At 39.1% G+C, this 27669-nt stretch overlaps 1 protein-coding gene and 1 long non-coding RNA gene across 2 annotated transcripts; both read right to left on the reverse strand.

Moving 5' to 3' along the window:
* Positions 1–2293: 2293 nt before the first annotated feature.
* On the reverse strand, positions 2294–12585 carry LOC117671429 (uncharacterized). Its single transcript, XR_004592858.3, has 3 exons — positions 12381–12585; positions 4288–4431; positions 2294–2436 (listed from the first exon to the last, which is right to left on the reverse strand). It is a non-coding gene; the product is annotated as an uncharacterized LOC117671429 (long non-coding RNA).
* An 11882-nt stretch (positions 12586–24467) lies between these two features.
* Positions 24468–26116, reverse strand: LOC117671428 (ankyrin repeat domain-containing protein 9-like). Its single transcript, XM_034427278.2, has one exon. It carries the CDS (start codon positions 25701–25703, stop codon positions 24810–24812), a length of 894 nt encoding a protein of 297 aa, XP_034283169.2. The 5' UTR covers positions 25704–26116; the 3' UTR covers positions 24468–24809.
* Positions 26117–27669: the final 1553 nt, after the last annotated feature.

Here is a 27669-nt window from a genome sequence, read left to right on the forward strand (position 1 = left end):
TGTTTGAGGAAGTTGCATAACATTCTCAGAGACTCTCCCCATCCTGTTTACATCTTTTGGGACTGTTGCCTTCTGGCAGAAGATACAGAACAATTAAAACTTGGACCTCACGTTTTCTGAATAGTTTTTATCCCAGAGCTATAATTGCACTCAACAATGAACTAAAGTCAGTGAGCTGTTGGACAGCATTACTTGGTCTGTTGTGTATGTTTGGGTGGTTTAGGGGTGGAGAATTGTAGTGGGTGGGGGGGTGTTTGGGGATTGTTATGCGTGTTGGACCTGGTCTTTGGGTGTTAAGTGAATTTTGTTGTACGGGTATACTGTGTATATACGTACAATGACAATAAAGTTGTTGTTGTTGTTGTTGTTGTTGTTGTTGTTGTTGTTGTTGTTGTTATTATTATTATTATTATTATTATTATTATTATTATTATTATTATTATTATTATTATATTTTGACATGGATTTAGCAGACTTCCAGAAGATCACTAACTGGGAGATCTTCTCTCACTTCTTCAGAGAAGACAAGTAGAAGTCTTGTCAATGTCAAGCCAGTTCCCATATACCTCAAACTGATATGCTCCAGGGAATATCAGCAACTGTGACTACCAGCACCTGGAAACAGCCCATGTAATATACAAAATGATACTGCTCTCCCCAAAGTAATAGCAATTTAAGCATGACCAAATAAAATCTCTTGTTAACAACACAATGCACCTATAATGCATTCATTGGTAACAGAATCAGCAAAACCGGGTTGGCAGAAGCAGACTCTTTCTCTCAGTTTAAGTCAATTGCAGCATTAGTCCTTTCTTTTAAAAACACATTTAGTGCTTTTTCAGAAGACTGATAAATGCATGTTTAAAAGTCCTGGAAATATGCTAATTCTATGTATCTGAGGAGACTTTTTATACCTAGTCAGGCATATCATAGATCTAGAATTGAGAACAGGGGTGATATCCAGAACATTTGCATGCTACTGTATAAGTGCGGTGGTGAGGAACAGAAAATAATATATTGATTTAGAGGAATTCTTTTGGATGTGTTGAAAGAGATGAAAAATAGGAAGGCCACAGGTAGCTCTCACTAAGAACAAATGTGGCTTATGGATCAGAGATTTCTAGCTGCTATTAATGGAAAGAAGTCAGTCAGTAATGTATGTTGCTCAAGGCTGGATGCTTATATAGTACGTTAATCCTTAACGTGAGTAGACCTTTACTTTATTTCTTTCCATTTTTCTAAATAAACTTTTTGCTTGGAATAATCAGTTCTTGTGTCATTTATTTCTTTAGTAAGTATATAAGAACCCAGAAACAACAAAGATCAGATTTTAATTGCTTTTATTCTGCTTCTGTCTCTCTTTAAGTTTTATTATTATCACTGTGGTTGGTTGCACAGTCAGCCAAATGTTCAGATTGAATATGGCATTTTTGTCCATGTATTGAGTCCTTCCCTAGGATTGGGATAGGAAGATGTTTATTGGTCTTCAGCTTCTTTGCAGAATGACATTTGCTGTCTGCTGCTGTTGTCTCAATTCTGGCTTTATATGCATTTGTTCTTAATGCTTTGTTTTGTGCTGCCAGAATTAGTCCCTCTGTCTCCTTCTCACTTTCCTGCTCTTAGCCATTACTAGGTCTTGTTGTTACCTGCTTAGTTTGCTACTTTTTTTCTATAATACTTTGCCTTGTCATATTTTTTCTATTCTTCATTTGGTCTTTCTTGTAGCCAGTTTGGTCTCTTCAATGTTCAGTAAGACCTCCTAGTATACTAATTTCAGTGCATACTCTTTACTGTCCAGGATCTGGGACAGGTAAATGCTGTTGTTTGATGGTGTTAAAGGTTAGTGATTGCAGGATGTAAGCCGTTCCGAGTAAAATTATCTTTTGTAATTGACAATTACAAAAGATAGCGATTATTTTGTCAATGTCAGTGGTGTTCTAAGTGGTGCTCCGAATGTTTTGGGATTGCACCAAGGCACCCATATTATTATTATTATTCTGTATTATTGTTCTGCATAGGTGGAAACCTAATATTTGCTTCCATCTACGTACACTAACCTGATATTTTGGTGCTTTGCAATCTGCTTCAAGAGAATAATAACAAGGTAGTATGGTATAATTTATAACAATCATTTTAAATTCAAACAGTCCTGACAATGTTCAAAGTGTATTGTCAGGGTTCCAAGTAACACCCCCAATGAAAGAAGACTCCAAGACTTGAAGTTCCTCAAAGTTCCATTTTATTAGAGATGTCATATTGGCACATCTGGGGAAAACCCGAATCTGAAAGCTTCCAGGTTTTCCCCACCCAAAGGAAAGTCCAAGTCCCTGCCCAATTCCCACATGTCCATCATGAGGTCCAATCAAAGCACTGTCCCAACTGGAGCTGCCTCCCAGTCACATCCCTCCAGGTGCAGGGCAAGATGTCCTTGACGTTCTGAAAAAGGAATGTTATTATGACTATATATCACCCCTGCTCCATACAATCCCCCCTCGCAGTTTCCCACAGCACTAAATGTGGCAGGCCTGAAGGCCCAATGCAAAAGATGGCTTCCAGGCCTAACATGTATTCTATTTGCTTTTTTCCTAATATGAACTATATTTCACAGGGAAATTCTTGAACATTCTCTACTATTGAATATGCCTACAACTGATACGTTGAAGCTCATCTAAAAAGAAAAGCTGGAATAGAGGAATTCACAACTGCTTGCTGCTTTTGAATCAACAGAACATCCTACAGATAGGATGAGGCTAGACAGTAAACAAATTATTAAACTGAATAAAAGGAAAGGCAGTGGAGGGAGTTTATAGATTTATATGTCCTAAGAATTAGACAGGACAAGGAAAGTTTTTTTTTCATCCCATTGGAGTTCATAAAGAGTCTTTTGAGCATATGAATCTAACAAATATGGAATCCACAATCAGACTATCTATGTTAGCATTGTTAGCATTTGCTCTGGTTGGAGAAAAGTTAGAATTTCTGATCTAATTCCTTCCCAGATCTGCCTAGAGATAGCTTTCCTCTTCTTTCCCTATGTCTTCCAGTCTTTTTTCATGGGACAGAAGGTTGAAAAAATGCTAGGGTAGAAAGTTAGCACCCACCCCCCTTCTAGAAGAATAAAATACTTTGAGGAATATTTTAAAAGGCAGAATATTATATTTTCCTGAATGAGAAAAGGAGAAACATGTTTTTAAAGACAAAGAGCAGGTCCCTGCCCCCAGCAGATATTTGGTGCTCATTGAGAAAGACTGGGCCAGCCTATCTACAAAACAAAAGGCCTCCAGTTCCAGGATGATGGGATCAAGACATGACCCTCCAGGACATAATAGGATTATCTATCAGCAGAGCTCACCACATGCCGCAACCAAGCCCCTACATTTCATCAGCCCAAGGTTCAACCAAACTTGACTTCAAGACAAACATGATCCCACATGGCCGCATTGGAGTCTGACAGCAACCAATAGAATACATGTTCTTGGCACAGGAACAGGAAGCTCAAATTCAAAGCCCAAAAGAGGGTATAAATAAAACTCACTCTCCACTCTATGTGGTCAGCTACCCAAAACCACATGTGCTTGGTGGTTCTGCTTCACCATTAAACCATTTTTCCAATCAGCCTCCATGTTTCCAGTGTCTTTCTCCCCACTTAGAACTGAACCCAGATGGACATTTCTTCCAACACTAGGGAATCCTCCGAATTGAGTAGGCAAATGGATTTTAGCTAAAGCTACCCTAACTGAGCTGCCAAAATCCAGATCTTTACCAGATAGCAGCAAGGAGACATTGAAAAACCAACAAATAGCAGCTCTATTGCAATTATTTGGAAGAAAGAAAATCTAAGTTATGTATCCATGGTTCCATGAATATATATCAAAGACATCATTTATAAATATGGTAGTTTAAAACAATAGATCCCTGTAGTGCACAACTTTCTTTAAAGACGTCTAATGTTTGGAACTTTGTTTACGAATGTGGAGAACTTCAACTTCCCTGAAACAACATCCAAGTGGAACTTTAGCTAATGACTCAATTTTGCCAAGCAAATATTCTGGAATCTTAAAGGAGCAAGTAAACTACATTGCTTATGAAAACGAAGCATTTTATATGAGGCAAAAAAAGCTTTCATTAGGAAATGCCACAAAATTAAGGGGAGAACATTCAGAAATATTGGCTGTCTTGGGGATAAAGACAATGATATGAAAATAGCACCTTATATCTAAAAGAAACCAAACAAAGTAATATATTATGCTAATTAGAAAGGGTAGGTAAGAGTATGAAAAAAATAACCTTTTCTAACAGCTTTTCCTCATTAGTTATTTACAAAGTCATTTAATGGGCTTGCAAGCCTATTTTTCCCGATTGTCTCCATGATGCTGGGCTTGTCTCATTCCCAGGCGATGATTTATGCAGCTTTATCTCACAGTTTTCTGTCTGCAAAACACAAAGGATAAGAGAAAAATTGGGACAAAATACAGAATTCCTGATGGAACTTTCTACCTTTGCACCAAGGTCTGGGATACACTAAGGTTTTATAATGAGATAATAATCTTGGAGAGGAAAATATCTTCATTCAGTGGAATGATGGAAACTTTTTGCTAAATGAGGAAGAAATGGTAACGGAAAATAAAACCAGTGAGAAAAATGTCTGTATATAAATAATTGAGACCGAAATAATGTGCATACACAAGTGAATCAGTGGTGGGTTGCTATCGGTTCGCCCCAGATCAACCGAACCGGTAGCAGCAGCAGCGGGAGACATGCACAGAAGCATCATACATGTAAGTGCACGCTCACACAAGAGCGAATTGGTAGCAATGGGATTTGGATCCCACTACTGAGGTGGATGATGGAATGTTTAGGTCCTATATCATCTTTCTCTCACCTATCAGGAGAGTGAGGAAGTTCTCTTTTATAAAAATAAAATTCCTTGCAGGGAAACAGACACAAAGATACAGAAAAACGAACAGATTCTTTCTCCAAGATGGGTTAGTTTTCAGCTTGTACATTGTTTTTAGTTTTGTTTTTTTTAATATGGAAGGAACTTCCTATGTGTATTTCTCAATAATGACCTCATTTTGTTGTTCATAAAAAACAAAACGGTAAGAGTCCCATCACTCCATCTTAGTTTAATCATCACAGTTAACAAGAAAGTATCACTCCCTGGGGAATTCCCAAATGCCTCCTTTGTACTGCTAGCAGTTCAGGCAGGAGAAAGTACCATAGAAGAAACAAAAGAACCTGCTTTATCTCAGGTTAATTAGAAGTGTCATCTCCTCTTACTGAGATTGTTTCTCCAGAATCTTTGGCATGGATGTTTTTGCCATCATGTTGTTGTTGTTTTTGCCAGAACCTTTTAGGCAAAGATCCCAGAGTCCTGCCTGCCAAAAAGGTGTTTTGTCTTCCCACCTATAATTAACTCTGCACTGACTTTCCATTCAAGGTGCACAACATCACATAGCACTATTTTAGTTTATTATTTTCATGTACAAAGCTACTCATCTCACATACATAACCTATATGCTGGAACAGAAAGGTTATTCAGCATATGGGAATATGGGACGTGACATGTACCATATAAATGGAATTATTATTATTATTATTATTATTATTATTATTATTATTATTATTATTATTATTATTTATATACCGCCCTACACCCGAAGAACTCAGGGCGGTGAACAGCCAAAAGATAAAATACATGTAATACAAATGTTAAAAAACCATTAAAATACAATTAAATAATTTGGCCCAGAAAACAAAATTTAAAAACCCCAATTTTATACGACAAATTTAAAATTTAAAAAATTTAAAAAACAGTTTAAAAAAGAGGTTAGGCCAGGCCGGCCTGCTGAAATAGGAATGTTTTGAGGGCACGGCGGAAAGGGCACAGATCAGTGATCCTCCGTATCTCCGGGGGGAGCTCGTTCCAGATGGCAGGTGCTCCCACAGAGAAGGCTCTCCCCCTGGGGGCCACCAGTCGACACTGTTTGACCGATGGCACCCTAAGAAGCCCCTCTCTATGGGAGCGCACTGGTCAGTGAGAGGCTACTGGTGGCCTGAATGAATGAATGAATGAATGAATAAATAAATAAATAAATCTGTTTTATTGTCAATAAATTTAAATTATATCAGATCCAATCAAGTTTGACTCTAAACCTATTTAGTTCTTTGTTCTGCTGAGCTTCCTTGTTGTTCTTTGATCTCTTGCATGTCTGTCCAGTTAACAAAGCCTCTAATCCTCCCAAACACCACTTAGTTGAGAAGTTCATAATTATATTGTGCGAAGTCATCCAGCTCTTTCTCAAGAATAAATAGGTTGAGGGGATTTTTTAAATTATTTTTTTGTTAATGATGCATATCTAGATGCTAGCCGTCCTTCTTTCTTGTGTTGGTTTAATTTAAAGTTTTCAGTTGAAGGAACCAAAAAAGAAAAAAGAAATAATAGTCAGTGGATATTGATTTGTATTTTCAGTGCCTAGGTGATATTTTATGAAATAAAAATTGACATTTTTATGACGGGTAACCTTGACCAAGTAATGAATGATCAGATTTCAGAACAGGTCTGTTTTGGATGGGCTGCTGGTGCCAAAGCACTTGTTCAAATGTACGTACACAATTTCCTTGAGCATCTGCTTTCTTCAAAACATTCTGGAGATGTTTCCCCCCTTATATAATGATTTGACATTCTTTTCCAAAGTATTGCAGAAATGATGAATAACCCAAAGTGACAGAATTCATTATGTCTTTTGTGCATGGATTGAATACTAAAGATGTTCAAATAAAACATTTGCAGAAATAACCAGCAGCAACAATTAAAAGATTTCACATGTGGATAATTAAGAAACACTCAGTTGATGAGTAAAACAGTCCTTTACTGGTAGCCTTAATTATTTTAATTGGAACAGCAAATAATCATCCTATGAGGTTTATTGGAATGTTTTTATAGAAAACAGAGCTAGAAGAAAATACATTTTATGTACAGTGAAAGACTAGAAATTCATAGGACTACCTGAGAGATGTACTGTGAAATATGTGTTCAAAATAGGAATAAATATTTAAACTGCTTTTGTTTTGCTTTTGAATTCTGTTAAAGTTTAGTACTGCAAAGACTAATCCAATGATTATGTTTACTCCATAGTTTCTAATATCTTTTTAGCAATTGTTTTTCTTCTGAAATTATTAAGCTCTTGCTAATCAACAAATCTAATTGAAAGAAGAGTCATCTCCTAAGTGATAATTTCATGCAATCTTCCTTGAAAGGGAAAGGAATGTATAAGAAGGACATGCCCAATTAATGTATTTAAGATATTAGGCATACCTACCACTTCTTTGTAAGGTACCAGGGGCCAATAGAACTGGATGACTGCAGGGAAGCAATGAATGCATTGTATAGTTAATCATAAACTTTTCCAGTTTCTGTAATTTGGAATAAACATTTAAGATAAGCAGTTTTGCATATTTTGGCTAAAGATATTGAATTCAAGATAAGCATTGATAATATCCAAAACCATCTACACCAGAGGTGTCAAACACAAGGCCCACGAGCCGGATTTGGCCCGCAGTGTAGTTGGATCTGGCCTACAGGGCCATCCTGGAAAATGTAAGGGGCTTGCCTGCATCGCTTCGGCCTGGTCTACCCAATACGAAGAGGAAACATTGGGCCAGCGTGGCTTCGGCCCAGTCTACCCAATGCAAAGAGGAAACATGCCAGCAGTTTGGGGAGTGGTGTCAAGCTGGCCACACCCACCAAGTTGGCCACATCCAATTGGTCACCACACCCGCCCTGATGTGGCCCTCAATGAAATTGAGTTTGACACACCTGATCTACACTAACTAACTAACTAACTAACTAACTAACTAACTAACTAACTAACTAGTCACAAACAAGAATCAAAAGACAAAATCAGAGTAGGGATGCTTTGGGGAAGAAAAGGATAGAGTAGTACCGCAACTAGAAACATCTGCACTAGGAGCTTAGGGTAATGCTGGAAAAATCTCATCATGGACTACATCTGGCTTCCAGAAGAGCTTGATACATTCCTCAAGGACTGTTGACTTGATAACGAAATATGATGGTCTTACTGATCTATTATGAATGTTAATTGAAATGGAGTGTCTGCTTTTTCCTTCCTGGGACAGAATCTCCATGACTTTCATCGTCTTTCTAGAACTTCCCCATTACTGGCAGAAAAAAATGGAACAACTTTGCTCTCCATCACTGGGGTAAAGTGGGGAAGCAGATGATCTCTTTCACTAGGGGAACCTTAGATTTCTAAGCCCTACAGAATTTAAGGGTACCATCTTGCTGAAAAGGATGCTGAAGGAACAATCATTGTCTTTGTTTCCTTCTTACAAGTGGTGACTGATCTACAGGTATGGGAAGGCCCTTGGCCAATCCATACAACCACATTCTTCCTCTTTTTCCTTCTTTTCCCCTACAATTAGGGGAATTATGACGTCTAAACAGAATGGAAAATCTGACCTACAGTATTGTATGGCTTCTTGAGACGCCATTGAAGGCAATGAGGGTTTGCAGCCTTGGCTTGGGATAGGATGCTGCATTTGAAGAAAAAAGATGTCCTTTGTCTGTAAGTAAAACAATTGCACTTCAGATGAACTCCAAATCAAGGTGACTGATTTCTCTTCTGCAGGGAATCCTATCACAAAGCCCCAAACATCTGCTACAACTTGGCAAATGAACATTGGACTTATTATTATATTACAGAAAATTGGCTAAGTTCTGTTGAAAACGAACATCATTAGAAGTATTGTATGCTTTAGGGAAGGGGCTAGTTTGAATAACCAGATGCTTTCTAATTAGCGGCTTTCATTATCCTTGACCTTTTCACTCACTCACATGTATACAAGCAGAGAGAAAAGGAATGATTTGTACCAGTCAAATGCCCGCCATTAGCATGGGTGGGTAGCACATATTGGGAGAAAGCTGAATGTTGTAGGATACTGGAGAAGGAAGAAATAACTCTATTATCCTCTATGCAAGAAAAGACACAATGGTGGCCCTGTAAAAGTGTATGAAGGGAGGGTAGGAATATTTGGCAAGGTTTCATTCCTGTCTTTGTCTACATATCTAAGCTGGGGCACGCAGAGGTGGCAATAGGCTGCGGCAATCCCCCGCACCCTGGAATAGCTGTCAGTATTCCGGGAGGCTGATCCAACCACCAATCAGCTGCTCGTGCTAAATCAGGCTGTGCTGAAGCTGACCAGGCTGTTTGCTGTTTGCTGCAAGGAGGCAAATTGCTGGGAGGCAGAGGCCGAAGGGTGGGGGCTGGTGGGTGGGCAGGGCTTCGGCAACATTCGCTCTATAAGACACACAGACATTTCCACCCACTTTTGAGGGGGGGGAGAGTGTGTCTTATAGTCCGAAAAATACAGTATATACTAATATTCATTGGTTATTTGCTTTAAAGAATGAATAAAATTGATATGCCTTTATTTTAGGTATGTTCCTCTCTCAATTGTGCAACTCTGGTGACAGCTGGATGGAAGTTAAAATATACAAACTCTTGAATTACTTCTCACTACTTTCACCCAGTGAAAGTAGTGAAAAGTATCATCTTACAGAAAACAGATGAGAAGTATTCACTGGAGAAAGCAATTATGTTTGGAAGAGTTAGTAAAAGGAAACCAGGTTGCCATAGAACACAGTGGCTGGACACCATCAAAGTATAGCCAGAACATAGAAGAACTCAAAGAAATAGTGTGAGATTGGAAGATATGGAGACACCTGACCCATAGAATCAAGAGTCGGATTCTGTCCCCCACTTTAATGGGGACCCCTTTTTAGTTTATCTTGGAACTGGTTCCCTTTCTCCCATTCATTTTGGCACTGCTGAAGGTGGAAAACTGTGGCATATGCATTTCCTCAGATGTCAGAGCTAAAGAACTGCAAATTAAGGTTGTGGATTTTCTTATAATCCACTAAGTGTATTGCAGGTCTGACATCTAGTGGCCATAACAGTTCTCGTCTTCTTTTTGTTCCACTTTTTGTACTGTATGTACTATCTTTCCACTTTTTTGTTTTATGCACTTCTGCTTTTCTATCATCTCCTCCCCTTGTTTACAACCTTACAGTATCTCTTATAAAATCACCACTGTGTCCTTGAAAAACACAGATTCCCCATATTGTATTCAGTGGTGGGTTGCTCCCAGTTTGGTCTGGTTCTATAGAAAAACCGATGGTTCTATAGGTAAAACCGATGGGAAGCTCCGGCCACCCGCCACGACATCATCATGAGTGATCTGTGCATGCGCAGAAGCGCACGCTCCCATTGTGAACCAGTATTAAAGGTAAGTAGAACCCACCCCTGATTGTATTCCTTCTGTTTTGGGAGTCCTCCTATTCTGGTACTTCTAATGCCATAAAGACTTCCGTTAAGATTCAGTGCACTACAAAATCTGTCGTGCTTATAATGTGAGCCACTGCTGTTTACCAATACTAATTGTGGGAGAAACAGGCAACCCAGGAAAATGTGTATGTATTCTTTCATTTGTGTTTGTAAGTTGAGTACACCCTATAAGCCATTTATAAATTGTAATTGATTCATGATTTCATTTTAAGTTGAAATTGCTGTTTTAAATCAGATAGCTAGTAGCTATATGACAAGTCATGCAACTTTCTTAGTTCCAGTTATTTAGGCTTCAGAGCTGGCAGATATGTTTGGTTCAATTTTTTTTCTGTACTGTTTCTTTTCTTTCTGTTAAAAGAATGCTTTGGCAACTGTGCAGAAGTCTGGTTTTTTTTTAATAATTATATTATTATGCAGAGCAGCAAAATACTTGGGTAATGAATTAGTTTTGAATGGAAAGCAATCATGGGATTCCATATCCCATCTCCCCTTGCCCAAGGTTAAAGATCTGTAGTAAAAGAGTTGTATGATAATAAATGGCAACACACATCATTTAAAGAAACTTGTGCTGAAAATGGTGTCACAGCAACAGTGTAGAAGGGGGAAAAAACAGAACATTTGGCAAGAAATAGAACCAGGATAACTCATCAAAGAGTGTATCATTTACAGCTTGAGTGAGAATGATATTAGAGTATCGGATTAAAATGTAAAGGAAACTACAGAGTATGCTGGCCACTTCCATGATCCACAACCAGCACTGACTTTTCAAGAATAATAGATGCTGTAGAGAGTGCCTGGAAGAGATTGGTATACTAAGAAATGTAAGCATCCCACAGTTCTATTGTCCATGTACTGTCACATATTTGTGATATACAATGTTTTAAATATACTACACTGGATTGTGATATTCCATTAGATGCTGGAACAAGTATGACATCTGGTGGCTAAAACATAATCCACCTCTCAATTTTTCTTTATTTTTTATTTTACTGGAGATTCATTTACAAAGGTCAATATTTTACAAAGCAAAAGCTGCTATTTTACAAAATATTTCAGATGGTGATTTTTTTTCTCCCTTTCCACTTCTTTGGAATGGAGGGCATCTGTTACTAATATAATTGCTAAGAAACATTCTGAATATGTCACTGTTCTAGGACTTAGAAATGGAATATTGATGGTAACAAAGTGTTTTGGAATAAGGGTTATGTTGCAGGTGTAATTGATTGAGATTTGATTTGATTTATAAAACTGTTGTTTTGTCAAATGACTCAATCTCATTATATGATCTCAAGGTGAATTCTTTGGAAAAGTGTGTCAAGGTCCTGACTTTCTAAATATTTTTTCTTTGTTTCTTCTCTTCCTATATATATATATGCATTACTTTGGTGCATGTGTGTTTGTGTCTGTGTATCTGTATCTGTATCACACATTTGGCTTTGGTCCTTTTTCTGCCCACTTTTACCTCTATAGCAATTTATTAATTATGTATTTTATATACAGGGGAGAGCGAGCGAGAGTGAGCATAAGCCTTTACATATATAGTTTCTTGCTATTTCTCCACATGCCGGTTAAGGGTTGTGGATTAGGGACTGGGGAAGGGTACAAATTCAAGTGATGTCCTTACTTAATCACAATTTGAAAGACAGTTGCTAAGCAAGGATCTTTATTTTGAAGAGTCATGGCACACATTCCATTCCATTCTCATGTAGATTCTCTGAGGTTAGAGTAATTGAAAACCAAACAACTAAAAGTCCTGTTGTAAATACAATCAATGTCTGCATGTGTGCGTGTGTGTGAGGCATTTAAAAATGTCAAGATGACATCCACGACTATGTATAAGGACTGTGTATACAGTATAAGGACTGTGCAGTGCACAATCCTTATACTGTACATTAAAAAGAGTTCAGGGCTTTGGTGGTCTTTTCCATAATCTGACTATTTTGAGCCCAGCCCCACCCTGCTGGCAGACTGAGAGCCAATATATGGCTTCTAGCAGGGGTGAAATTCACTTACCTTCCCTACTGGTTCGCAAATGTGCCCGCACCAAGGCTGAAAATTGCTTATAAAGTGACGTCATGATGTCCGCATGGGTGGGCGGAGCCTCCTGCAGCCACCGCTAGCAGTCCGCCCGAACCAGATAGAACTAGTTAAATTTCACCTCTGACTTCTAGGCACCTATTTTCCTATGAAACAGACAAAGAGAGGAAGATCATTTTATTATAATTGATTAAGAACATTCTCCCCTTCATGGATTACTGCCTTGTCATGGTGAAGGGGCTTGTGTAGCTCAATGAAGCTATGAGCTATGTTGTGCAGGGACACCCAAGATGGACAGGTCATAGCAGAGAGTTCTGACAAAACGTGATCCACTGGAGAAGAAAATGGCAACCCACTCCAGTATTTTTGCCATGAAAACCCCATGGACGGTACCAAAAGGCAAAAAGATATGACGCTGGAAGATGAGCCCCTCAGGTCGGAAGGTTAAATTAAAAGACGCTTGCTCCTGGGGAGGAAAGCTATAGCAAATCTAGACAGCATTCTAAAAAGCAGAGACATCACCCTGCCAACAGAAGTGTGTATAGTCAAGGCTATGGTTTTCCCAGTTGCAATGTATGGCTGTGAAAGTTGGACCATAAGAAAGGCTAGGCGCCAAAGAATTGAGGCCTTTGAATTATGGTGCTGGAGAAGACTCCCTTGGATTGCAAGGAGATCAAACCGGTCAGTCCTAGAGGAGATCAACCATGAGTGCTCTTTAGAAGGCCAGATCCTGAAGATGAAACTTAAATACTTTGGCCACCTAATGAGAAGGAAGGTCTCACTGGGGAAGAACCTAATGATGGGAAAGATTAAGGGCAAAAGAAAAAGGGGACGACAGAGAATGAGGTGGCTGGATGGAGTCACTGAAGCAGTAAGTGTGAGTGTAAATGGACTCCAGAGGATGGTAGAGGACAGGAAGGCCTGGAGGAACGTTGTCCATGGGGTTGCGATGGGTCAGACACGACTTCGTAACTAACAAAAATAACATTCTGTTTAAAAAGGATTCCTCTCATTCAAAGAGAGAACTTCGAGTGCCAGCTTTCAGTCCCTTTTATAGTTATCACAACAAAGGAAATTACAAGAGAAAAGTTGATTGGACAGGACAAAGTTAAGTCTTCCTTTCATAGAAAGTTGATTACATGAAATTAAGCATATTACATATGACCACACGTATGTCCATTTAAATGAAGCCTGACAAAAGCAGGGGTGTAAAATTTAAAATGTTAATGGGGGAAAAGGTCATAAGATCATTTGGAGAGACAAACCAGAAATCAATTAGTGCTAACAAGCTTTCCTTTTTCAGGAGGCAAAGTCTAGACATCCCATCCTAGCCTGATCTGGGGAACAAAGACAGTTTTTATCTTGAAGTTTACAGTGCTAGAAGTTATCAATCAAACCATTAACTTCATTTAAAAAGAGAAAAAAATAAGTCAAATTAAAATACAAAATAACTATGTTCATTATCAAGTAAAACAATACTACAAAGTCCATGTTGTTGGTATTACAAAGTCCATCCTATGTGGTCCATCCTATTTCACCTCTTTGAGACTATAGGATGAAAAAAAAAAAAAAGAATCCTTTCAGCATCACCAAATAAGAAAATGTTGGAAAACAAAAGCTTTAGGAATTTGGATCAACAGTAACAGAGTCTGAATGCACAGAAGTTTCAATTTAGAAAAGAAGTAATAAATTTATTGTAGAAGAAAGCTCTCAAAAGTTACAGCAGGGACTATGAGTAATACTGCAGGCACTATGAGTAATACTGCAGGCACTGTGAGTAATAACAAACAAATAAAAATTCCTAATATAACAATCAAACTAAAAATACCCGAAAAATGATTTCAACTATGTCAAGTCAGGTAACTATGAAGTAATAACATTTTTGAAGTGAAGGAAAAAGAGCCATCAACATACAGTGCACTACAGTATGAAAAACAGCAATTTAAAATCTACACAAAAAAAACCCTGACTCTGGTAATCAGCATAACAAGCTGAAATATTGAGTACACAAACTCCTCCTTGATCTGCCCATAAAAAGTCTAGAGCAGAGCTGTAAACTCGCGGCCCATGGGCCAGATGCATCACACGCTGGCCACGCCCATACCCAGTTTAGCGAAGGGGGGAAAAGTCACAATACATCACGTGATGATGCTGTGACGAGGGGAGTTGGACACTCCTGGTCTAGAGCCTTGCAGTTCTGAATATCATTTGGAGGCACAGAGGAGACTTCAGTTTGTAGTCTCTTAATAGCATTGGTGTTGTGGCCTGCCAGCAGCCTGCACGGATCGTGGCTGATCCCAACGACAAGGAGGCTGGTGTGGTGTCGCGCCAGCAGCCTGCGCAGCCAGCGCTCGTGTCAGACAGCAAGGAGGCTGAAGAGGATGTGGTACCAGAGGCAGAGACTCAGCCAGGACCTTCAGAACCTCCAGAGGCTCCTTCAAGTGGAGATAGCGAAGTGGAAGAGCCTCTCCTTAATGCTCAAGCACGCAGGGCTGCCAAAAGGCAGGAGTGGCTATTCAGGAGGAGGAGGTCTCCTGGAGAGTAAGGCTTGAGGATAATTGGCCACTCCCTTAGCCTATTTAAGTCACACACCGTTAGTATGTTTCTTGCTAGAAACAACTTGTAATTATCATCAGAGCATTTTTGGAAAAGTCTTATCATATCTTGCTTTCTGGGCTGGTTGCCAACCTTGCCGGACTTTGGTTTATTCTTGCTACTTAATAAATTTGATAAGGACCATTGGTGTGTGTCAATATCTTCGGGAATCCGGAGCTGGGGCAGAACAATTGGCTATAATAGTGATGGCGAACCTTTTTGGCGCTCATTGGGACCACGCTCCGGAAAAGCCAAACTTCCGGGTACTAGTGTGCATGCGTGCCCGATTATCAGCAGGCCAGCGCTTATGCGCAGGGTGGTTTTTGGCCCTGCTGTGTGTGTGAAGGACAGCTGATCATGGCACGCACATGTGTGCCGGAAACCCAGAAGACAAACAGGCAAGGCCGCGCGTGCCAGACAACATGGCTTTGTATGCCACTTTGGGCACGCGTGCCATAGGTTCGCCATCACGGGGCTATAACATGGACATAGATTTCACGTGATGCAGAAATTTTGAGAAGGGCAAATTCTAATTCAGCAACCCTAAACCTGGCAAATGCCAACACAACACAAAATGTAAGGGAGATGCCCATTTAACAAGACGATTGTATATATGTCATTCCGTATTTATGTCATTGGGCATTTTCCAGATCTGTCGCTGTAGCACTCAGTTGTGTCCACCAGCAGGAAAGCAAATTCTTCTTTCCACACATGGGGTATGTAAATTCCTCCCTGTTGAGAAGAATTAAATCCAGAAGAGGAGACACTTTAGTTCTTTCTTCCAGTTTCTGAGAAATGATATTGGCTGGAAAAGAAGACAAAATTTCTTAGACTTCTGATTCTTGACAGAGTTTCCCAGCAGATATCAAGATAATTGAATTTCTCCATTATCACTAATTCACATTTTCTCCAAAATATTGGACATTTCATGAAGAAAGGCTTCATCCATATGTTCTGCCTGCCCAAGTGGTTTATAATAATTGCCTAGAAATCCTTGATGGTGTCATTTTCAATTCTCTCCTGTTTTTTACTCTTATTTAAACAAATTCAATGAGATTTGCATACATCGATTTATGAATGCCTAAGCAAATATACTTTTGCTTTTAGTTTCAGTGCAACCGAACAGTCACCCTTAATGTTGGGTTTGTATCTTTTGAACACATTGTACCCTCTAGCATTGTTATAAATTAACTGATTTACTATTTGTGACCAAGGGAAATCTAATATCAATTTACATTGCTAGAGAATCAATGATTCAAATATGGAAAATAAAGGAAAGTAATGTAGGCAAGTAACTGGAAATAATACCACATTACATTGGAAAAGCCAATGTAACTTAAAGAACTTAAAGAACTATTTCATGGTAGATTCCATCAGGGAAGAGTAGATTTATTCAGTGGCAAAGTTTATCACTCTGTGCAGGCTAGAAAATGTGGATAAAATCACAAGGTTCACTAGAAGACTTCTGATCCAGTCATCCACCTATTCTCCTAAAACCTTAACAAGTGACCAATCATCCTGGTTGATGGACAGTCCATAAGGGTGAGGGAATGAGGGGGTAAATGGGAATTGATTATTGCAATTGTTTAAATAAACTAATTTCTTTGATTAGGCAAATACTGTTGTGTTCTATTTTCTCACACTGTACTATAAGATCTCAAACCTTTCAGCTTTAATGCCCTGAGCACAGCCACTCCTATACCTCAAAGTAAAAAGTGAGAGGGTTCAGATTAGACTCTATAAAAAATAGGAAAAGTAGACCATTTAGTAAGCGAAAGGCCTAGTGAAGAAAACAAAAAGAAGTTCAAATTCTGGCAAAACAAATGCATAGAGACATTGAAAGAAACAAAAAGAAATTTGAGGAGCATATTGCCAAAATTGTGATGTCAGATAACAAAAGATTCTTCAAATACATTAGAAGTAGGAAATCTGCCAGGAAGACTATTGATCATTTGGATGAAGAAGGAGTCAAAGCAGGGGTGAAATGCTCCCGGTTTGGATAGCGATGGAGATGGGTGGTTCGGAGAACCTAGAGCAAAAATCCCTGCCCCCCCCCCATACCCAGCTCAGCTGTACAATCATCAGAGGCATTTAAAAGAAAAAAAGCCTCTGCCGATCAGGCAACTCAGCTGGGATCGTCAGAGCCTTTTGAAAGCATTTTTCTGAAGAGGTTGTAGAAAAAATGGTTTTAAAAGTAAAAAAAAAATGGCCACGCCCACCCAGTCACATTACCACCATCCCAAGCCACACCCACAGAACCGGTAGTAACAAATTTTAGATTTCACCACTGAGTCAAAGGTGTGCTAAGAGGAAAAAAGGAAATTGCAAAGAAACTTAACATATTTGTTTTTTTGCATTCATGGAAAAAATTAAAGCAGATCCCTGAGCCTGAGCTCCTGTCTCAGAAGGGGTATCAGACAAAATCAGCCATACAAGGGTGACAAGAGAAGAAACACTAGGCTTTGCTAACAAAATGAAAATTGAACCTCAACAAATCACCAGCTCCTCTAAGGGTTATAGAACTGGGATTGTGGACCTCCTAACAAAAATATGTAACCTTTCTCTACACTCAGCCTCTGTAATTGAGGATTTGAAGTTAGCCAACTAATTTTAAACATCAACTCACAGGGATGTGCAGAAAATTATAGCCCTGTCATTTGTTCTGGGGAAGATAGTGAAAGTTGCTATTAAAGAAAATAATTGCAAACATTTGGAGAGTCAGGCCTCCCTGAAGGATACCCAGAATGGCTTCGCTAAGGGAAAGTTTTGTCTCAGTCAGTGATGGTTAACCTTTTCGGCACCAAGTGCCAAAACTGGAGTGCGTGTGCATGCGCCAGAATGCCGGAACCCAGAAGAGAGCAGCTGGCTGGCATGCATGCACGTAGCATACAGCTACTCTTCCAGGTTCCGTCGTGTGCATGCACGCCGGACAACTGCTCTCTTCTGGGTTCTGTCATGCATGTGCATGCAGGAACCCAGAAGAGCAACTGGCCACCATGCTAAGCCTGTTATTTCAGAGCTTGTAGCATCGGTCAGTTAGAAAGCTGATTAATACTGAAGTCTAAATTATATTCAGGCATGTCTTCTTGTGCAAATAATGCCCTAAAATGGTGGGTGTGGCTTGGTGGGCATGACAGGGGAAGGATACTGTAAAATCTCCATTCCCACCCCACTCCAGGGGAAGGTTACTGCAAAATCCCCATTTCTTCCCGATCAGCTGGGACTTGGGAGGCAGAGAATAGATGGGGGCAGGGCCAATCAGAGGTGGTATTTACCGGTTCTCCGAACTACTCAAAATTTCCTCTACCGGTTCTCCAGAACTGGTCAGAACCTGCTGAAACCCATCCCTGATCTCCTCCAATAACTGATGGGGTAGGTCACTCCCCCAGGCTCTAGTTCTCAACACCTATACACCAACCAGGACCAATGGGACATCTCACCATACTAGCCCTGATTAGCAGCCAGGTCAGTTCATACAAAGAGAGAATAAAAACAGAAAAATCTGACAGGAGAAAAAGATCCACTACTTCTGCTGGAAATTGGTTCTAATTTTCCACTACTTTTTTGTGAAGTTGTTAATACTTTCTAACATTACGTTTGACTTTCCTCCTGACAGTTTGAGGTTATGGCCCCATATTCTTGATTTTCGCTTACTATTGAAAAGACTACCTTCTAGTACCTTCATCATGCCTTGTGACAGCACAACTGCCCTTCGAGGTCAGAGGTGAGCTTCCTTTCTCCCTTTCACTCATCCCAATGGCTGACTCACACTAACAGAAGGACAGCCAGGCTAGACCAGTATATCATATGCCATGAGGTATGAGGGTGTTTTTTTAAGCATTGATTTTTCAGTGCTTAAAAATTTGAACCAGAGGTATAATATCTGAGTGCAAAAATCCAGATGATTACTAGATAACATTATTTTCTTACGACCAATTAGTATTCTATACTATTGCGTTCCCCTTGGAAGCGAGAACTAATTATTGGTGAATTTCATTTAGTTTTAAGATACTACTTTACCCTGAAAAGCAGTTGAAGGAAACAGCTTGACCAGGAATAACATAAATAACATTCTTTGTTGTTCCAAGAATGAAATAAATGATATTATTTGAAATCTCAGTATCATATCTTAATTTGCATTGAAGATGCTTATTTACTCATTAGCTTTAAAAGGCAAATATCTAGTATTGGATATGATATCTTTATGTCATATCTGAAATGTGATTTTAATGAAGAAAACTGAAATACTCTCCACTGCTGAGCTACGGCTCTTTCATTTTCAATCAGAAATGAAAATGCAATGCATTTATTTTGCTGGAACTCTCATAACCTTAAACTGGAGTTTGTGGCTCATTGATAATGATTTTCCCCCCAAGAAAATATAATTATGTTTTCCAATAATGAAAAAGAGCTGAGTGCATGGAAGTAAAAATAACAACAGGAAAAACAATTAACACAAATTTTAAATTCAGTGGATAATAAAACTCAAAGACAGTTCAGTAGGCAATTTTAAACAGACTGTATTTATTCTGGAGGTACAATACAATGTGTAAAAAAATATAAGCAACTTAAAGAGTATATCCCATTCATTTATTATTTAAATATAGTTCCATTTCTCTTTATTTGGCATGCCTAACATACAATAATGAAGAAAAAGATTATTTTCATTATAAATGGGAGGGGGAGGAAGAGGAAACATTAAGAGAAGTCTCAGTTATAAAATATGGCTTTTTCTTTGTAAGACAGCTACAATCAGTGGTAAGTAGATTTATCTACTTTTATTTTACTCAGCAAAATCAATATTTGCCAATGTAAACATAACTCTTGGATATGCAGGGTTGACAATGTAGAGCTGAAAGAGTGTCAATTATTGGAAGAGGATTACATTTTATAACTTGAAGAACCATTAATTGTGAATGAGAAATTTCAACCCACATTTTGAATTTGAATTACCAAATGTATGTAGTTTAGAAAATGAGGTAGTATAGCCTTGAAAGAAAATGTAAGGACAGTGTGCTACAAAAAGTTCCTCTTCCCATAACTCTCAGCTAACTGTTGGTAAACTCCCAGCCAGCCAAGCAGGAGGGATCAAGTTGGGAACTAGCCTGGAGTCCTTGCGCAGCTGCAAGAGGCATACACTTGACCCCCCCCTCCCCCACAAATCCCATAAAACTTTACCTGTTTGTTCCCAAGAGAAGACAAGCATTCTGGGGAGATTCTTCTATTATAGGTACAACACAATAAAGTTATTGACTTGGACCCTGCATAAGAAGATCTGGTTGCTTCCTGTGACACTAACCCAAGCAATCCTCCTGAACCCAAAATCACATTTTGGGAAACCTAGAACTCCCATTCATTTTTTCAGAAAGTGTCCAGTATCCCTTGAGCTCTGGTATCAAGACTCTACTGGCAAGCCTTCACACCATTACTAGCATCTTTTTCATTGTGAAGCCAGTTGACGCATCTTGGCCATTGCATCAAGGATTTAAGAAATGCAAGAAATTTAGAAATAAATAACCTTGCTTTTTGAACTGTTCTTTCTCTCCAGCTCTTTTTCCTGGAAAATTACGTACACAAAATATATCATGTCATGGGGTTGGATGTTTCCACAACATGACTCACTGAATATCATTATTTTAATCCTTTATATGTTTGAATCAGCTCAGCATTGAATTTATTTAACCCCCTGTGGATTAGTTCACTGGATCAAGTGACTACTTTTTTTATATTCTCACAACACATGAATCCTCTTATGGATCCAGGTAAGTGTGGAATCCATCCAGTGGTGAACAATACAACCTCTCCAATTTTTCAATTTCTGAAATAGGAGTGCACACTTATAATAATGTTTACCTCTGTATGGCTCAAAAACTTCACTTGCTAATTTCTGCCCATCAAGGTGTATTAAATTGATATGAACAGGAAATTGTATTTTTCTCATAAATTGGTGACCCCATCCAGAAGTTCCCAGATGGCTTTGCAATAGCCATTAGTATGGATTATTATGGAGAAATTCCTTCTTGAATAACATTAAAATAAGAAATGTGCAGATTGGCTAGCCTGAGTTTTTGTGGGGTTCTTGTGACAAATTCAGAATTGGTAGGGGCCTCTTTTGGATGATGAGTGGCTCACTGTTGAATGGCTCATCTCCCTTCCTGCATTGCCATCATCTCTCAGATAATGATTGCAGTTCTGTAGTATAATCAGCAATGTGTTGTCTTCTAATGCCAGACTGGTTAAATTTAGCAACTCTAGGCAGTAAAAAATACTGATAATTGATCAGCACAAACTATCCATGTCTATTATGACTGTAGCTACCACAGACTGCTGCCCATTAAGTGCTTGATGTAATTTGCACATACATACATGGAGACACACTTTCCCCTCCCTGAGCCTTTTTATTGTACAATTTTCTATTTCACTCCTCTGACATTGATCTTTCCTCCAGATTTCCCAGGCAACAATCCTTAAAAGTCATCCAGGACATTGAACAGCCCCTTGACTGATCCTTTTGTATTTGGAATGTTCTGAAGTTTGGATTAATGGGACTATTAAATTGGGTGAATTTTGTCAGTCCACTGCACAGTCTGGAGTTAGTCATTTTCCTGTACTCTTGTTCTGTCTTTTCTCTGCTAACATTGGTTGGGAAGTACATGAACATCAGATTCAGCCTTTCCCCCCTGGAATTATCAGCAGCCAAAGTCTTCCTTGGCACTGGCAAAAGACCAATGCCAGCAATCACTTTGTTGTTCCATAAACATAAAAAAGAAAAGAAAAGAAAGCTTCCTTGTTTTGTGTTTTCCCTGACTTTGAAGGTAAGTATGATCTTTGGCTGGAGATGTTGATGAAATCTATGCAGGATTTTTGAGCAGGCTTTTGCAGAAGCCTTTTTGTTCATTATTTTCTTCTTGCAGGAAAGGAAAATATTCCAGATCAAGGGCAAATTTCCAATGTGGCAGAGTGCGCTGCTTAGGGGAGACCCTACAGTATGACCTGGCATTGGTTCTGCAAAAAATATAGAAATGTCCCTTTCAATTTGGAAACAATATATTAAACAGAATTTTGATGACATACTTAGAAATATTGACTAAGATCTGATGTCTCTGAGAGATATGATACAATGTCAAGTTTTAGCATTGAAATGTTCTCAAAAATCTGCACATGTAACTTTACACTGTTTTATTCCAATGTGAGTATGCATGTATGCATGTATGGATGTATGGATGGTGGGTGGTTGGCTGACTCTTTAAGTCTTGTGCTGTAATGGCTTTGGGGCAAAAATTCTTTAAATTAAAGCTAAAAACTCCTATAGCAATAGCACTTAGACTTATATAGCACCACAAATTTCACTGGTGCCAGTGTAATGTGTAATATGTATATACCATAATATAAGATTATACACCTGAGTAATATATATGTTGCACAGAATATGTTCTACATATGGAAACCTATGACTAGTTTTTTCCCTAACTACTTGTATAAGGATTATCCTTTATATTATTCATGTTGTCTTGTATGAACTGCACCAGTAGAGGCTAAACCAATTTCATTGTGTATATGATATACAATGACAATAAAGGCTTTGACTTTATATACTGCTTCATAGTGCTTTTCAGGCTGCTCTAAGCAATTTACAGAATCATCATATTACCCCAAACAATCTGGGTCCTCATTTTACCAATCTTAGAAGGATGGAAGGCTGAGTCCACCTTGAGCCGGCGAGAATTGAACTGCTGGCAGTAGGCAGAATTAGCCTGCAATACAGCATTCTAATTCCTGTGCCACCACCTTGGGAATCTTGATGTACTGGGCAGGGGTGTCAAACTCACAATGACACGTTGTCGTCATGTGACGTATCACCACTTTTTCCCCCTTTGCTAAAACAGGGATGGGTTGGGCCAGCGCGTGATGGGCTGCGAGTTTGATACCTCTGTACTTTTTATTGTAGGGTAGAATTATTCCAAATTCAGTCTCTCTGTGTATGTATATATGTGTGTGTATGTGTGTGTGTGTGTGTGTGTGTGTGTGTGTGTGTGTGAGAGAGAGAGAGAGAGAGAGAGAGAGAGAGAGAGAGAGAGAGAGAGAAAGAAAGAAAGAGAAAGAAATAGCAACCATTGGTAAGCAGTAGAATATTTTAAATAATTGTTTTAAATTAGCATTATCATCTTGGTAATCAAAATATCAATGGGACAGTATGCCTAACAGAGTGGACTCTTTTTAGATCAGCCCTCTAGTTCTCTCTCTTCTAAATGGATCTGGAACTGAGAGAACTTCAGAAGTCTATGTTTTGGGGAGCCTTTTAAAAGGAGGACAGACTTCTGCAAAGGAAGACATGTGGCCAATCTAAAATGTGAACATCTCACTAGCTTTAAAAAGTTATAATTCTTTGGGATGACAAAAATCATGTCAGCAAGCCAGGATTATTCTAGCCTCAGCAACTTTCAGATGGATGGACTTCAACTTCTAGAATTCTCCAGCCAGAGTTAGGGTTAGGGAAATTCTGAAAGTTGTAGCCCACCCATCTTAAAGTTGCTGAGGTTAAGAAACACTTTCCAGGCCTATACTTGCAAAACTAATACATACTGAGAGAGTGGATCAGTATGAAGAACAGTTCTTAACTATGGCGCTTCAGTGACTAAAGCAATAAACTGGAATGAGAATAATGTAGAGAGGGGAGGAAGATATTTAGGCAAACATGTGTTTCATTGTAATAAAGCCTCATTCCCAAAGCTTCACTTGCCAATCATTCCTTGATTAGCACAGCTGGAGCACAATGCAGCATAAAGATTCGAGCAGATTTTTCCTGAAGGTTGAGCAATTTAAATTGATTAGCAGGGAATTACATCTGACCCTCTCCTCCCCCACCCCCCCAAAAAGAGCAGAGTTAGGTTATGCATTGCTTTAATGTAATGAAACAACCAAACATAGTTTGGTTCCTGAGAGGGACTTCCATAGTGGGAAAAAAATCACTGTGACTTGCAGTCTCCACTCCTGATAAACGACAGTGGGCCTACCACAACACACAGCTTCCAGCAGACATTCCAACTCTTATCTGTTCCTAAACCCTCTCAGCCTTTCCAAAATAAAGATTCCAACCAATTTTTTAGTTAACAGTCCAAGATTTCACTACAATAACAGTTGTAACCTGCAGCAAAGGGATTCCTTATCACTGCAGATTGAGGACTGCTGTTTTCCTTGTTAAAATGATAACTGCTGGTTTATAAGGCAATAGACGAATCCTTGGCTCAGTCCCACATGTTCCTTGGGGGAAATGACATGGGAGAACATGAAACCTGGGATCCTCCCACAGGAGAATTAAATCACAGCATGGTTAGATTTACCAGCGTATCATACAAGAGTCCGAATCCACATAACACCCAATGGCTACCTTGCCTTTTTAAAACCGGGATAATTTGTCTAACTCTTAGCAAGTGACATTATTATTCAGTAGGCAAAACACAAAAGGGAAACAGCTCAGGTAATTTAATCTTTCACATGCATAAAACAATATAGATTTTCTTACTTTCAAAAGTCCAATGCTTGCAGTCCATTGAAATAACAAGAACAACAGCAATAGCATTTAACAAATCATATTACCAGGATTTTCAGTGGTACCAGGGATAAATACATGTCTAAATTTAAAAAAAATCACAGGCAGCAATCCTTACAACTGACCCAAAAGTAATTTTTTTAACATAAATAAAATTATACCAGGGCTTGGTTTGCAACTTCTCACATCATTGAAAATCCTACCTGATCACTCATTTTTGACTTTAACCCTGAAAAAAAAAAAAAAGAAAAAAGAGTAGATCATGGAAAATTGTTTACCCCGATTTTTGCCAGATGCTGCTTCCCCATGCAAGGCAGGGGCTTTAGTGCCTGAGGTATAGGTAGTTCCTGGATGCTTTTAGGGAAATGAGAGGGTGGGAGAATCTGGAGGATGGTTTGCATAGCTTGCAGGTATAAGGATGCAGGCGTGTTCCCCGCCAGGCTATTGAACTTGTCCTCTCCAAGCAGCACCGTCCAGGGTTCAGGATGTTCCCGCAAGACCTTCTGCATCTTAAAGCGGGGGCTAGGCATGAAGAGCAAGAGGTAGTCAAGGCAGAGGTTTTTGGAAGCTACGTTGACTTTGGAATCCCACATCTGTTCCAGGATGACATCCAGTGGAGTGAGCCCTTTGTTGTCTTCTATCCTAGGAGAAGCTCCATTTCCTAGCAAGATGAGAATGGTCTCTGATCTCAGGAGCTCACAGGCGAGATGCAGAGGGGTCTTGCCATCTTCAAGATGAAAACAGCCAGTCCTATTGATGTAAGAGTTCAGGCTAGGCAGCTTGTGTGCGATGCTGATGATCAGCCCCAGGATGTCCCTCCTGTCATAGGTTACAGCCATTGCTAAATGAGGAGCAGAGGATGGGCAATAGCAAAAATGCTCTCCAGGAACTTTGAGAGCCTCTTCTGGAAAATGAGACAGCAGATACTGGGCATAAGGCAGGTGATTATGCACCACAGCATACAGCAGTGCTTCTGAAGGGGAATATGTCCTCATGTTAGCACTCTCCTCCCAGTAGAAATATTCCATAGTCCTCATGTCTTCTAACAACCACACAGGTTTGTGATCTCGGACAGCCTGGTAGAACATATAAGATAGAAACTTGCAATGCCTGCTCTGGGCATCCTGTAAACTGGATACATTACCACTGGCCATATTTTGAGTCTCTTTTGTGCAAAAATGAATAAGCACAACAGTAGCAGCAGTAATTATAATAATTCTCTGCGCAACGGAAGGTTGGCTTTCAATTTCAATGCAGGCTCCAGAGGCTGCTGCACCTTCAGGCTCTCATTGCAGCAGTTTGCTCTGGACTGCACCAGCCAGAATGCATAGCTCTTCTCTGACGGGGCTGCTCATCTCCACCCATTCACTGCTTTCTCTTTCTCACTGCGGTGATTTTGTTGAGGTAAGCACAATCACGCCAGCTCAGTTAACCATTGATATGCAAGCAAGCAGCATGTGAAATCAGCTCTCTACCAGATTAGAATGCCAATAATTTTGGTTTTAAAAAAGGACCATAAAGAAATCTGATTAGAGGGATCTGTTTAGAGAAGATTATGATTCCCTTTGAAATGAAAACCATTGTTTGACCTGGTTGAAAATCCTTTTTTTTTTTTTTTAGATGAGATGCTCCTTAAATAATGTTCATGATAATTTGGTCTCTTTATGATCCAACCTAGTGAACTGAAATATAAACTTCCATCTTAGCCTGACAGGTTATTGAATAATAGCCCTCCAGCGCAAGCTTGCATACACCTGGCTACAATAGCTGTGGGTCTGAGAAAATTCTGCTGTTCTGGGAAATTGGATGTGCAAATCTTTAAAAAGTAGGTTACACAGGTAGCCGGTAAAATTAAGATTTTTGTGATGCGATGTATAGGGGGTAAGATGCAAAGTGATGCTATTAAGCAAGGCTAACATTCTGGATCTTCCTGGATTTGGAAGGGAGGAGTTTCTCATTGTTTCATTTTTAAATTAACCTACTTTACAGGTTAGTCCATACTTTGTGTATTTTCTGCCTTAGAATGGTGGAAACCCATATTTTTGCCACTAGAGCAGGGGTCTCCAACCTTGGCAACTTTAAGACTTGTGGACTTCAACTTCCAGAATTCCTCAGCCAGCTTTGCTTTGCTGGCTGAGGAATTCTGGAAGTTGAAGACAACAAATCTTAAAGTTACCAAGGTTGGGGATCCCTGCTCTAGAGCCAGGGCAGGTTTTCCAGCAGTCATTCTATTGGCCCTCAAATGCCCCTAGTTTGCACAACCAAAATTTGGTGGCGAAATCACTGATTTTTGTGCCATGATTTCTGATTCCTTTCTTTTCTTCAAAGTGTAGAATTTGGGTGCTTATTTTGTACCTCTAAAGGCTGCCAAAAAGTGTTTCTGCCTTACCCTCTTTTGCCACCACTACACCACTGAAAACACACACACACACACACTCCTTGAAGACCCCAAGAGCTCCTTTTCTTTTCTTTTAAGTGAGCACTAACTTAGAAAGTTGCTCATTTCTGCTAGATTATACGGGTTTATTATATACAAGAAGGGAACTTTTGCATGGAAATAAGACAAATCCAAAGTAAGTTTGAAGACTAACTATTGAATATAAATATAGAAAAAAAGAAACTGGTTTAATGTCTGGGGGGAAAAGAACAGAATCAGAGCATTCCTCATTTTTCTCATCTATAACTTGAAATTGAAATTTGGAATTATATAAAATATTTTAGTTACTCTTTATAGTTACTCCTTTCCTCCTCTTTTCTCAATGTTATATAAGCACTGAAAGAAGCTTACTTTAATTGTATGATATTATAAACTACAATACTTTAATACCCAACATAAAAATCTTCACCATAAAGTATACATGACCACATTTTTATGTAGTAACAGCCAGTTTTTCAGGCATTTCTGAAACACATTGTCTATTAGATGTATACAATGCTGTTACTCTCCATCAGTGGAAAGGAGACACTCATGTTTTGCAAAGCAGTGTCACAATGATGATGCAGATGAGAAAATAACTTGGAAAACCCTTAATGCAAGTAGGAAAGTCTGCTCACAAAATATGCCTCCTGCAAAGTACTAAGCTAATTAAAGTGAGTGGCATCAACTGTAAAAGAAACATA

Source organism: Pantherophis guttatus, chromosome 1, assembly GCF_059756535.1.
Source record: "Pantherophis guttatus breed Tessera chromosome 1, ASM5975653v1, whole genome shotgun sequence".
NCBI classification, from domain to species: domain Eukaryota; kingdom Metazoa; phylum Chordata; class Lepidosauria; order Squamata; family Colubridae; genus Pantherophis; species Pantherophis guttatus.